The 13,025-nt window shown below is 53.0% G+C and overlaps 1 protein-coding gene across 1 annotated transcript in view; it reads left to right on the top strand.

Annotated features, from left to right (window-relative positions):
- Positions 1-13,025, top strand: part of LOC145392857 (tubulin alpha-1A chain) — a 39,541-nt gene that overhangs the window by 19,181 nt on the left and 7,335 nt on the right. Inside the window, exons 2-4 of the mRNA XM_080267142.1 lie at positions 8,302-8,524; positions 9,954-10,255; positions 12,113-12,312. Of these exons, the coding sequence (XP_080123268.1) occupies positions 8,302-8,524; positions 9,954-10,255; positions 12,113-12,312 (725 nt within the window). The remainder of the gene's footprint in view (positions 1-8,301; positions 8,525-9,953; positions 10,256-12,112; positions 12,313-13,025) is intronic.

Below are 13,025 nucleotides of genomic sequence, written 5' to 3'. Positions count from 1 at the left end.
CTTACCCCACCATCCCACACACTCTCCCATACCCCCACCATCCCACACACCCTCCCTTACCCCACCATCCCACACACCCTCCCTTACCCAACCATCCCACACACCCTCCCTTACCCAACCATCCCCCCACACAATCTCCCTCACCCCACCATCCCCCCACACACCCTCCCTTACCCCACCATCCCACACACCCTCCCTTACCCCACCATCCCCCCACACACCCTCCCTTACCCCACCACTCCACACACCCTCCCTTACCCCACCATCCCACACACCCTCCCTTACCCCCACCATCCCACATATACCCTCCCTTACCCCACCATCCCACACACCCTCCCTTACCCCCACCATCCCACACACCCTTCCATACCCTACCATCCCACACACCCTCCCTTACCCCATCATCCCACACACCCTCCCTTACCCCACCATTCCCCCACACAACCACCCATACCCCACCATCCAACACACCCTCCCTTACCCCACCATCCCACACACCCACCCATACCCCACCAACCAACACACACCCTCCCTTACCCCACCATCCCACACACCCTCCCTTACCCAACAATCCCACACACACCCTCCCTTATCCAACCATCCCACACACACCCTCCCTTACCCCACCATCCCACACACCCTCCCTTACCCCACCATCCCACACACACCCTCCCATACCCCACCATCCCACACACCCTCCCTTACCCCACCATCCCACACACCCTCCCTTACCCCACCATCCCACACACCCTCCCTTACCCCACCATCCCCCCACACACCCTCCCTTACCCCACCATCCCCCCACACACCCTCCCTTACCCCACCATCCCACACACCCTCCCATACCCCACCATCCCACACACCCTCCCTTACCCCACCATCCCACACACCCTCCCTTACCCAACCATCCCACACACCCTCCCTTACCCCACCATCCCACACAGCCTCCCTTACCCCACCATCCCACACACCCTCCCTTACCCCACCATCCCACACACCCTCCCTTACCCCACCATCCCACACACCCTCCCTTACCCCACCATCCCACACACCCTCCCTTACCCCCACCATCCCACACACCCTCCCTTACCCAACCATCCCACACACCCTCCCTTACCCAACCATCCCACACATCCTCCCTTACCCCACCATCCCACACACCTCTCCCTTACCCCACCATCCCACACACCCTCCCTTACCCCACCATCCCCCACACACCCTCCCTTACCCCACCATCCCCCCACACACCCTCCCTTACCCCACCATCCCACACACCCTCCCTTACCCCACCAAACCCCCACACACCCTCCTTACCCCACCATCCCACACACCCTCCCTTACCCCACCATCCCACACACCCTCCCTTACCCCACCATCCCACACACCCTCCCTTACCCCACCATCCCACACACCCACCCTTACCCCACCATCCCACACACTCTCCCTTACCCCACCATCCCACACACCCTCCTTTACCCAACCATCCCACACACCCACCCTTACCCGACCATCCCACACACCCTCCCTTACCCCACCATCCCACACACCCTCCCTTACCCCCACCATCCCACACACCCTCCCTTACCCAACCATCCCACACACCCTCCCTTACCCCACCATCCCCCCACACAATCTCCCTTACCCCACCATCCCCCCACACACCCTCCCTTACCCCACCATCCCACACACCCCTCCCTTACCCCACACACCCTCCCTTACCCCACCACCCCACACACCCTCCCTTACCCCACCATCCCACACACCCTCCCTTACCCCCACCATCCCACACACCCTCCCTTACCCTACCATCCCACACACCCTCCCTTACCCCACCATCCCACACACCCTCCCTTACTCCCACCATCCCACACACCCTCCCTTACCCCACCATCCCACACACCCTCCCTTACCCCACCATCCCACACACCCTCCCTTACCCCACCATCCCACACACCCTCCCTTACCCCACCATCCCACACACCCTCCCTTATCCCACCATCCCACACACCCTCCCTTACCCCACCATCCCACACACCCTCCCTTACCCCACCATCCCACACACCCTCCCTTACCCCACCATCCCACACACACCCTCCCTTACCCCACCATCCCACACACCCTCCCTTTCCCCACCATCCCACACACCCTCCCTTATCCCACCATCCCACACACCCTCCCTTACCCCACCATCCCACACAACCTCCCTTACCCCACCATCCCACACACCCTCCCTTACCCCACCATCCCACCCACACCCTCCCTTACCCCACCATCCCACACACCCTCCCTTACCCCACCATCCCACACACACGCTCTTTACCACACTATCCCACACACCCTCCCTTACCCCACCATCCCACACACCCTCCCTTACCCCACCATCCCACACACTCTCCCTTACCCCCACCATCCCACACACCCTCCCTTACCCCCACCATCCCACACACCCTCCCTTACCCCACCATCCCACACACCCTCCCTTATCCCACCATCCCACACACCCTCCCTCACCCCACCATCCCACACACCCTCCCTTACCCCACCATCCCACACACCCTCCCTTACCCCACCATCCCACACACCCTCCCTTACCCCACCATCCCACACACCCTCCCTTACCCCACCATCCCACACACCCTCCCTTACCCCACCATCCCACACACCCTCCCTTACCCCACCATCCCACACACACCCTCCCTTACCCCACCATCCCACACACCCTCCCTTACCCCACCATCCCACACACACCCTCCCTTACCCCACCATCCCACACACCCTCCCTTACCCCACCATCCCACACACCCTCCCTTATCCCACCATCCCACACACCCTCCCTTACCCCACCATCCCACACACTCTTCCTTACCCCACCATCCCACACACCCTCCCTTACCCCACCATCCCACACACGCCCTCCCTTACCCCACCATCCCACACACCCTCCCTTACCCCAACATCCCACACACACCCTCCCTTACCCCACCATCCCACACACCCTCCCTTACCCCACCATCCCACACACCCTCCCTTACCCCACCATCCCACACACACCCTCCCTTACCCCACCATCCCACACACCCTCCCTTACCCCACCATCCCACACCCACACACCCTCCTTTACCCCACCATCCCACACACCCTCCCTTACCCCACCATCCCACACACACCCTCCCTTACCCCACCATCCCACACACCCTCCCATACCCCACCATCCCACACACACCCTCCCTTACCCCACCATCCCACACACCCTCCCTTACCCCACCTTCCCACACACCCTCCCTTACCCCACCATCCCACACACACCCTCCCTTGCCCCACCATCCCACACACCCTCCCTTACCCCACCATCCCACACACTCTCCCTTACCCCCACCATCCCACACACCCTCCCTTACCCCCACCATCCCACACACTCTCCCTTACCCCACCATCCCCCCACACACCCTCCCTTACCCCCACCATCCCACACACCCTCCCTTACCCCACCATCCCACACACCCTCCCATACCCGACCATCCCCCCACACACCCTCCCTTACCCCACCATCCCACACACATTCTCCCTTACCCCACCATCCCACACACCCTCCCTTACCCCACCATCCCACACACCCTCCCTTATCCCACCATCCCACACACCCTCCCTTACCCCACCATCCCACACACCCTCCCTTACCCCATCATCCCACACACCCTCCCTTACCCCACCATCCCACACACCCTCCCTTACCCCACCATCCAACACACCCTCCCTTACCCCACCATCCCACACACACCCTCCCTTGCCCCAGCATCCCACACACACACCCTCCCTTACCCCACCATCCCACACACTCTCCCTTACCCCCACCATCCCACACACCCTTACCCCCACCATCCCACACACTCTCCCTTACCCCACCATCCCCCCACACACCCTCCCTTACCCCACCATCCCACACACCCTCCCTTACCCCACCATCCCACACACCTTCCCTTACCCCCACCATCCCACACACTCTCCCTTACCCCACCATCCCCCCACACACCCTCCCTTACCCCACCATCCCACACACACCCTCCCTTACCCCATCATCCCACACACCCTCCCTTACGCCACCATCCCACACACATCCTCCCTTACCCCACCATCCCATACACCCTCCCTTACCCCACCATCCCACACACCCTCCCTTACCCCACCACCCCACACACCCTCCCTTACCCCACCATCCCACACACCCTCCCTTATCCCACCATCCCGCACACCCTCCCTTACCCCACCATCCCACACACCCTCCCTTACCCCACCAACCCACACACCCACCCATACCCCACCAACCCCCACACACCCTCCCTTACCCCACCATCCCACACACCCTCCCTTACCCCACCATCCCACACACACCCTCCCTTACCCCACCATCCCACACACCCTCCCTTACCCCACCATCCCACACACCCTCCCTTACCCCACCATCCCACACACACCCTCCCTTATCCCACCATCCCACACACCCTCCCTTACCCCACCATCCCTCACCCACACACCCTCCTTTACCCCACCATCCCACACACCCTCCCTTACCCCACCATCCCACACACACCCTCCCTTACCCCACCATCCCACACACCCTCCCTTACCCCACCATCCCACACACACCCTCCCTTACCCCACCATCCCACACACCCTCCCATACCCCACCATCCCACACACACCCTCCCTTACCCCACCATCCCACACACCCTCCCTTACCCCACCATCCCACACACCCTCCCTTACCCCACCATCCCACACACACCCTTCCTTGCCCCACCATCCCACACACACCCTCCCTTACCCCACCATCCCACACACTCTCGCTTACCCCCACTATCCCACACACCCTCCCTTACCCCCACCATCCCACACACTCTCCCTTACCCCACCATCCCCCCACACACCCTCCCTTACCCCCACCATCCCACACACCCTCCCTTACCCCACCATCCCACACACCCTCCCTTACCCCACCATCCCCCCACACACCCTCCCTTACCCCACCATCCCACACACATTCTCCCTTACCCCACCATCCCACACACCCTCCCTTACCCCACCATCCCACACACCTTCCCTTACCCCCACCATCCCACACACTCTCCCTTACCCCACCATCCCCCCACACACCCTCCCTTACCCCACCATCCCACACACACCCTCCCTTACCCCATCATCCCACACACCCTCCCTTACCCCACCATCCCACACACCCTCCCTTACCCCACCATCCCCCCACACACCCTCCCTTACCCCACCATCCCACACACCCTCCCTTACCCCATCTTCCCACACACCCTCCCTTACCCCCACCATCCCCGCACACCCTCCCTTACCCCACCATCCCACACACCCTCCCTTACCCCACCATCCCACACACACTCCCTTACCCCCACCATCCCCGCACACCCTCCCTTACCCCCACAATCCCACACACCCTCCCTTACCCCCACCATCCCACATACCCTTCCTTACCCCACCATCCCCGCACACCCCTCCATACCCCACCATCCCACACCCACACACCTGTCCTTCCCTTTAACTGTCCCATACTTTACAGCATCAATATTCACTACGAATTACACCTAACTGGGTGGGATCTGCGTTACCGTCGTCAACTCGTGGAAAGACAATACAGTGCACATCCTAATACGACTTCAGTGTTACACCTTTATTGCCCCATTTGCAGCTTTAATATTTGGAGCTGGGCTATTGAGTCCAGATATTCAAGGCAAGAATGGCCAGTCACTCGCACCTGAATCGCACTGGGTGAGCAGCATACGCCATCCACTTATTAGATTTAAGCCTTATTTGGGTCACATCGGTTACAGCACCTAAACCACTAAACGAGGCAGCTGTGTCGTGCTTGTAAGTTTACCACCCACAACATTATATAATATCTTAATTTACATGAAACCATTTACTCGTGGCATGTCAATGAGTGGGGCTAGCTGAAGAAAGCACTACATCGAGTGAGTGAATGGAGGATCGCGGACGCCCCCACCTACATTATTTGTCGTCTTCCCCTTTCCCCCCATGACAATATCGAGTTGGCGTCTGCCCCTCCCCGCACCGTCTCCCTGCCCCCACCTCCTCCGCAGTCCCATCCTTCCCCTACCTTCACTCTTCCCAATGCTCCTCCCCTACCTCAGTCTTCTGCTATCCAATCTTTCCATACACACATATCTCCTAACACACACACACACACACACACACACACACGCACACACACACACACACACGCACACACACACATACACACACCAATATCTCTCATTCTCCACATTCCTCTTGATCCCCTAATCCTTCCCCTGAGCTCCCAAACACTGCCTCACTCTCTCCTCGCCACACCCTTCTCTTACCTGCCCCACACACCCATCTCCCCTCCCCACACACCCACACAAACCCCACTCCCTACTTCCCTGTCACGTTGCTCACCCCTACCCCTTCATATGCTGATTTTACCTGCCACACCTGCCTCATCCACACCGCACCTAATCACTAACATTAAGATGGTATTCTAAGTGCCTTTGACGATTTCGTAACATGTTTTCTTTAGCGAGAAAATCTGCACATTACGCCTCAATATCCTCTTCCATGTTATTGATGTACGTCGATAGCAAAGCAAATGTTGATGTTTATCTATCTATCTATTTACAGTATCTGTCTATCTATCTCTGTCTATCTGTCTATCTATCTGTGTATCTATCTATCTGTCTGTCTGTCTATCTATGCAAAGAGAGAGATAGAGAGAGGGAATCGGTAAGAAATTGTTGCTACGAAACCTGCTATCCCACTTAAAATACGAGTACTGTACGAGCCTATGGTAAGAGGTGTTAGAAGTGATCACGGCAGGCGATGTAATATTTCCTTGGGTAGGTGCACTTCTCACCATCCCAGATATATGCCAGCCAAACCGAACCCCAATTTCTTATTTATTATTCTTACCGCCAGACGATTTGATTTTTCTGGTACGACATTTTTCCAACTGGAGGGATTAGACGTTATTTTTGTACTAGGGGGCAGTTGTAAATTGAATGAAATTTTGGCGTGAATAAATTTCAAAATGTCCTCGGAGTGAATAAGGTAAGTTCATTGCAGACTTAACAGCTGAAAAGACCTGTTGTGCGTTTGTGTGCGTGTTTTAATCCTGTGTGTATATGTGCGTCTGTTTGTTTTAACCGCCTTTGGACATGAAATAAATAGCAGTCAGTCAGATCCCTAAGACTCGGCAACACACTGTCTTCTGATGTTTTTCTCCTTTGTGTTCTCTTGCTGGCTGGACCCTGTTAGGCACCCCTGTCCTTGGGTGGGAAAAAGAGGTCGGGATAATGATGATAAGTGAGTGTCTGGTGTCATTTTACAAGCCCCAGTTCCCCAGAATGCCATGCTGTACCCAGAACCACTGCATCTCAGATCATGTCATTGTCACTAGTAACCCGTCACCTGCGATATGCCTACTTTGTATTTTGTTCTGACGGTCATGAGGCGATTTTATTTAACTTGGAGGAGCCCAGTGCAACAAGAATGCAAGAATCTGTCCTGAGTAGCGTGTTGGCTGGTATTAAGGGCTGCGTGTTTTGTTCTAGCTTACGACGGACGAATATACTCGGATCGTGGAAACTCGTCACAGGTAAATGGTTGTTGATGACGGTATTAACTGTTTCAAGATCTTTTAATTCGTCATCAGATAAATAAAAATGCTTGGCGTCTGCTGAAATAGACTGTATAGAGTTGTGCGGACGTGAAGGAGTTAATGATGACAGCATTGTCTCTCCGGTTCGTATGACTTAACTCTCAGGTAAATAAAACTGTTCGGCGTCGGCTACACTTGGATACTAGAGTTGTTGCGACATTAGGCGGGCTAACCCCTTCAAGTCGATGACGTATTTTTTATTTTACTTATGGCATCACGAAACATCACTCAACGAACAGAAACATCTCTAGTGTTGATGCAGTTACTTAAGGCTATATCTAACCCGTCTGGTTTGAAAAATCACCCCTAAGCTAAAGCAAAATTGTCGAAAGGCAGCGAGAATAAAAGTAAAAATACGTCATCGTAATGAAATGGTTAATTGTACCTGAACACCACCCACAGCGTGAATGTATCAGCGTCATATGAATAAAATTGTTTGGCGTTACATGCGACAGGAAAACACTAGAGTTGTCCTAGGCATTAGAGGTATAATAACTGCCATTACCACCCACACAGTGTGAAAATGATACTAGATTTGTTCGAGGCATGAGAGAGTGAATAATTGTCTTTATCCCCGCCCACAGCGTGAGTGTATCAGCGTGCACATCGGCCAGGCTGGTGTTCAGATCGGCAACGCGTGCTGGGAGCTGTACTGCCTGGAGCACGGCATCCAGCCCGATGGATCCATGCCATCTGACAAGACCATTGGCGGCGGCGACGACTCCTTCAACACCTTCTTCAGCGAGACTGGCGCCGGCAAGCATGTCCCCAGGGCCGTCTTTGTCGACCTGGAGCCCACGGTGGTCGGTGAGTGGCTTGGCAGGTGGGAGATGGGTGGCTTGGCTGGGTGGGAGGTGGGTGGCTTGGCTGGGTGGGAGGTTGGTGGCTTGGCAGGGTGGGAGATGGGTGGCTTGGCAGGGTGGGAGATGGGTGGCTTGGCAGGGTGGGAGATGGGTGGCTTGGCTGGGTGGGAGGTGGGTGGCTTGGCAGGGTGGGAGATGGGTGGTTTAGCAGGGTGGGAGATGGGTGGCTTGGCAGGTGGGAGATGGGTGGCTTGGCAGGTGGGAGATGGGTGGCTTGGTAGGGTGGGAGATGGGTGGCTTGGACGGTGGGAGATGGGTGGCTTGGTAGGGTGGGAGATGGGTGGTTTAGCAGGGTGGGAGGTGGGTGGCATGGCAAGGTGGGACTCCAGTGGGTGGCTTGGCAGGGTGGGAAAGGAGTCAGTCACAACTCCACGAAGATGGTTCCAGGGCAGGTATTTACTCAGCATCTTATATTCCCTAGTTAAGTAGGTCACCATAGCAGATTACTGTTGGTAGGAATTCTTTTGTGTCCCTTTATTTTTAACTGTATTACTCAGCTTATTGTGGGTATCAGGTGTGGGGCAGGTGTGTGGGTGCAGACAAAAATACTAAATAGCAATCTTATACCCAACGTGCTCCCGAGAAGGTGTGAGTTCCATGGGAAATCCCTAGGAAGGTGCTTCTTATCCCCGCAAATTCGGTGACTTTTTTTTTTTTTTAAGTTTGCTCTTGCCATCTTCAGATTATTTTATTCTTCTGGTTGGAGACAGCACTGGAAGGGCTAGTTGTCATCTTCATTGATATCTAAAGACGTCACCTTGCTGAAAGAGTTAATTGGGAGGTCACAGTGGTCGGTGGGTGGGTAGGCAGGGTGGATGTGGTGTATGTTGGCAGGGTGGATGAGGAGGGTATGAAGAGAAGATGAAGGCATTAAATGATTCCTTACACACCATGAATGAAACTGGTGCTGGGCGTGGCAACCAAGCTGCCAGGGCACTGCTGACAGTTTTAGTCCACCAGTCTGGAGACTGACAGGCAGGGTTGTGGAGAGAGTAATGGGAGTTCTTTAACTGTGTACATGATGCATAGTATGGGTGCTGGAGAGGGATGCCGCCACTTAGTGCCACCAGTTACCCCGGAAGCTCCATTGCATTGTTATAGAAATATCCCTTACCTTCCTTCCCATTTCCTGAAAGGAGGATGGTGAACTGCTGGAGGGGATCCTCGGCTTGCAGTTGACTGAGTTAATAATCAGATGGACTTGGTGCCACAACAGCAACAGTAGCAGCTTATGCTATGAATATTTTCAAAGAATTAGTATAGGTACCTCGTATAATTGACTGTGCATACAATAAAGAAACCATTAAGTCTGTTGACCTGATAACCCTGATTTTGCAATGGCCCCAACACAACATCTGCCTCCCTGTCGACAGACGAGGTACGGACGGGCACATACCGGCAGCTGTTCCATCCCGAGCAGCTGATCACAGGCAAGGAGGACGCTGCCAACAACTATGCCCGCGGCCACTACACCATTGGCAAGGAGATCGTGGACCTGGTGTTGGACCGCATCAGGAAGCTTGCGGATCAGTGCACGGGACTTCAGGGCTTCCTCATCTTCCACTCTTTCGGGGGCGGCACAGGCTCGGGCTTCACCTCATTGCTAATGGAGAGGCTCAGCGTGGACTACGGCAAGAAGAGCAAACTGGAGTTCTCTATCTATCCTGCCCCTCAGGTTGGTGGTTGGCTGGGTCTTTATGGGAGGGGGTAAATATTGGAGTGGTTGTGGTATTAATTAGGATACGGATAGATACGGTGCTTGGATAGTTGTGGTAGGGGTTAAGAAATGGGGTGGTTGTGACGAAGGTTAAGAGTTTGGGTGATTGTGGTGGGGGTTGAGAATTGGGGTGGTTGTGGTGGTGGTTTTAGAATTGGGGTGGTTGTGGTGGGGGTTAAGAATTGAAGTGGTTGTGGTAGGATTTATGACGGGTAGATATGGTGCTGGGGTAGTTGTGTTATTCATGTTAGTCAAAGATGTTTTAGTTCTGATAGTCAAAGCTGTTATATTTCTGTCAGATATTGGTGCCTGAAGTTCATTCGATTTGATGTAATTATTTTTTATTGTTTCCCTCATAAACTGTTTTTGTAGTTGTCACCGTTTTGTTTACTATCTTTTCATCAGTTAACTTATCATCATCGTCCCTGACGCCTTGCTCCCTCCTGAGAATCCTCCAGCGTGGTATGGCCTTGTAAAAATTAAGTTGTCAAGTATTAGATGATTTGCCTTTTTAGCAGTGAACCTTCATCATTAGGAATATTTACGATCTTTAATGATTATTCATTGTTGCAGTATATATATTTTTTCTGTATTTCTCTTGATTTTCGGATTCTACTTAATCCCATATCTTAGGTGGGGTGTAGAGCTGGAGTAATGGTGATGATGATGGTGCTGAATGAACGTAGCCAATATTGATTTTCACATTTACCTGTTAAATTTTTATATGACTATCATAGGTACCCTTTATCAAATAGGAGTTTTACATATTTACCAACTGCCTTTATACAGTGCATTCCTTTAAGCAGTTATCACTTACTTTACTTGTTCCATTTAGCCTTGGCCAGTTACTCAGCGGGCCGTTACGAAAGTCAGGTGCTCTGTTCATCGGCTTGAATCCCTGAAGCTGAGGATACGCTTGCCTGAAACATGTGACTGACAAGAAGCGAGACACAGGATTGCGATCAGGTTTCGGACTAAATATTCTCAGCTGCATAAAATGGTGTGGCAGGATCTGCAATAGCACATTTTAGTTGTTCAGATCATGAAAGGGTTAATGGTGACTGTATGAATGTTCTCAGACCCATATGAGTCACTCAGCTGAGTATAATCTTTTAGCATTATCTGGAATAGAATCATAGTTTTCCCCACCATATTAGGGTTCTCGGTGACGACGTCTGCACTCTCAGACCCCTGTGCTCACCATCATTTAAATAAAAAATCGTTGCCTTCACTAGAAAAGAATACTGGAGCTGTGTCACCATGAAAGGGTTAACGAGGCAACACTAATACGCGACTAATTTCATCATGCCCATCACATGTCTGGAGTAAGCATGGCCGCACATTAATAGGCAGAAGAATGTTTTTCTGTCACATAATGCCGCCAGGGGGTTAGGTCAGTCACCTGCCTTAAAATAATTTTGTGGAGTGCGGCAGACAATCATCAGTTCCTACATCTCACAACGAATAATATGGCACTTGCCAACACTTGTTGCACTTTTGCCATCATTTGCTTTTTCCTCCTGGCCAACCACCTTCCATCCAGGTAGTCGGTGGTGCATGTTTTAGCACGTCCAACTAACAGGGAAAACCCGAGTTCGATTCTCAGGTCGGCCAGTTTCTTAAATAAAGTTGTTTTCCCAGCATATCTGTTCAGCTAGCAGTACAATGACTGGGGACCTGAGTGTTACCGGCTTTTGCAGATCGTATTCTTTGGGAAGACTAAGACTTAGAAAATAATTGATTGTGTGCCTTAATGATCCACATGCAGTAGATAGGCATTACTTATAATTTTTTTTTCTTCGCCCCATGATGCAGGTGTCAACAGCCGTGGTAGAGCCGTACAATTCCATCCTGACGACCCACACTACCCTGGAGCACTCTGACTGTGCCTTCATGGTGGACAACGAGGCCATCTATGACATCTGCCGCAGGAACCTGGACATCGAGCGACCCACCTACACCAACCTGAACCGTCTTATTGGCCAGATTGTGTCATCCATCACGGCTTCACTTAGGTACTTCCTCAGCCATGTGTCTTCTCTGCTTTTGTCCTTAACCACTGGCTGGAGGGAGTCGTTCTCGTAGCCAGGGTTTCGCACCGAATGAACGTCTTTTTGTTTTGCAATGGTGGCAGTTGCAATGTTTGATGAGCTATGCGAGGAGCAGGTCGTGATAGCAATATACTCTTCGTTCGTGCAGTCACGAAAAGCCTCGACTTGCCAATATCAGGGCTTGTAATCTCGACAGTTTAGCAGGGTTTCCAGCACCTCTTCCTTACCAGCTTAATTCTGATTATGGCACGTTAATATTCCCTTATATGATATTTTTGCAGTTTATATCGGTATTAGAGAATATAAATATTTGAAAGAAAATACTGAGATGTCAGAGTGAATATGAATCACTAAGAAAGACGTGATAGAAAGTCCCTTAAGCTGTTGAGAACACTCACGGGTCTTGGTTCGATGTGAGTCCCTGGGTGCGGCTTTCTGTCAGTCAGGGGCAGAAGGTGAGCAGAAACCATGGCTCAAAATTCACGATTGTACCTGTCCACAGTGTACAGGTTGATTTTAGTATTACCTTTTTTTTTTTTTTTCCATATTAGGCGCCTGTAGTCCAGTGGTTAGAACACCACTGTCTGAGTGATGGCCTTGCGTGTGTTCGATCCCCAGGAAGTGAATGTAGGCTCTATGATCATGTAATGCCACCATGGGAAGCAGGCCGGTCATTT

The sequence above is a fragment of the Coenobita brevimanus genome, chromosome 23, assembly GCF_032717465.1.
Source record: "Coenobita brevimanus isolate Jiangsu-jjx chromosome 23, ASM3271746v2, whole genome shotgun sequence".
In the NCBI taxonomy this organism is placed as follows: Eukaryota; Metazoa; Arthropoda; class Malacostraca; order Decapoda; family Coenobitidae; genus Coenobita; species Coenobita brevimanus.
Note: the sequence above shows the minus strand (reverse complement) of the source record. Positions and strands in the feature narration are given on the sequence as shown.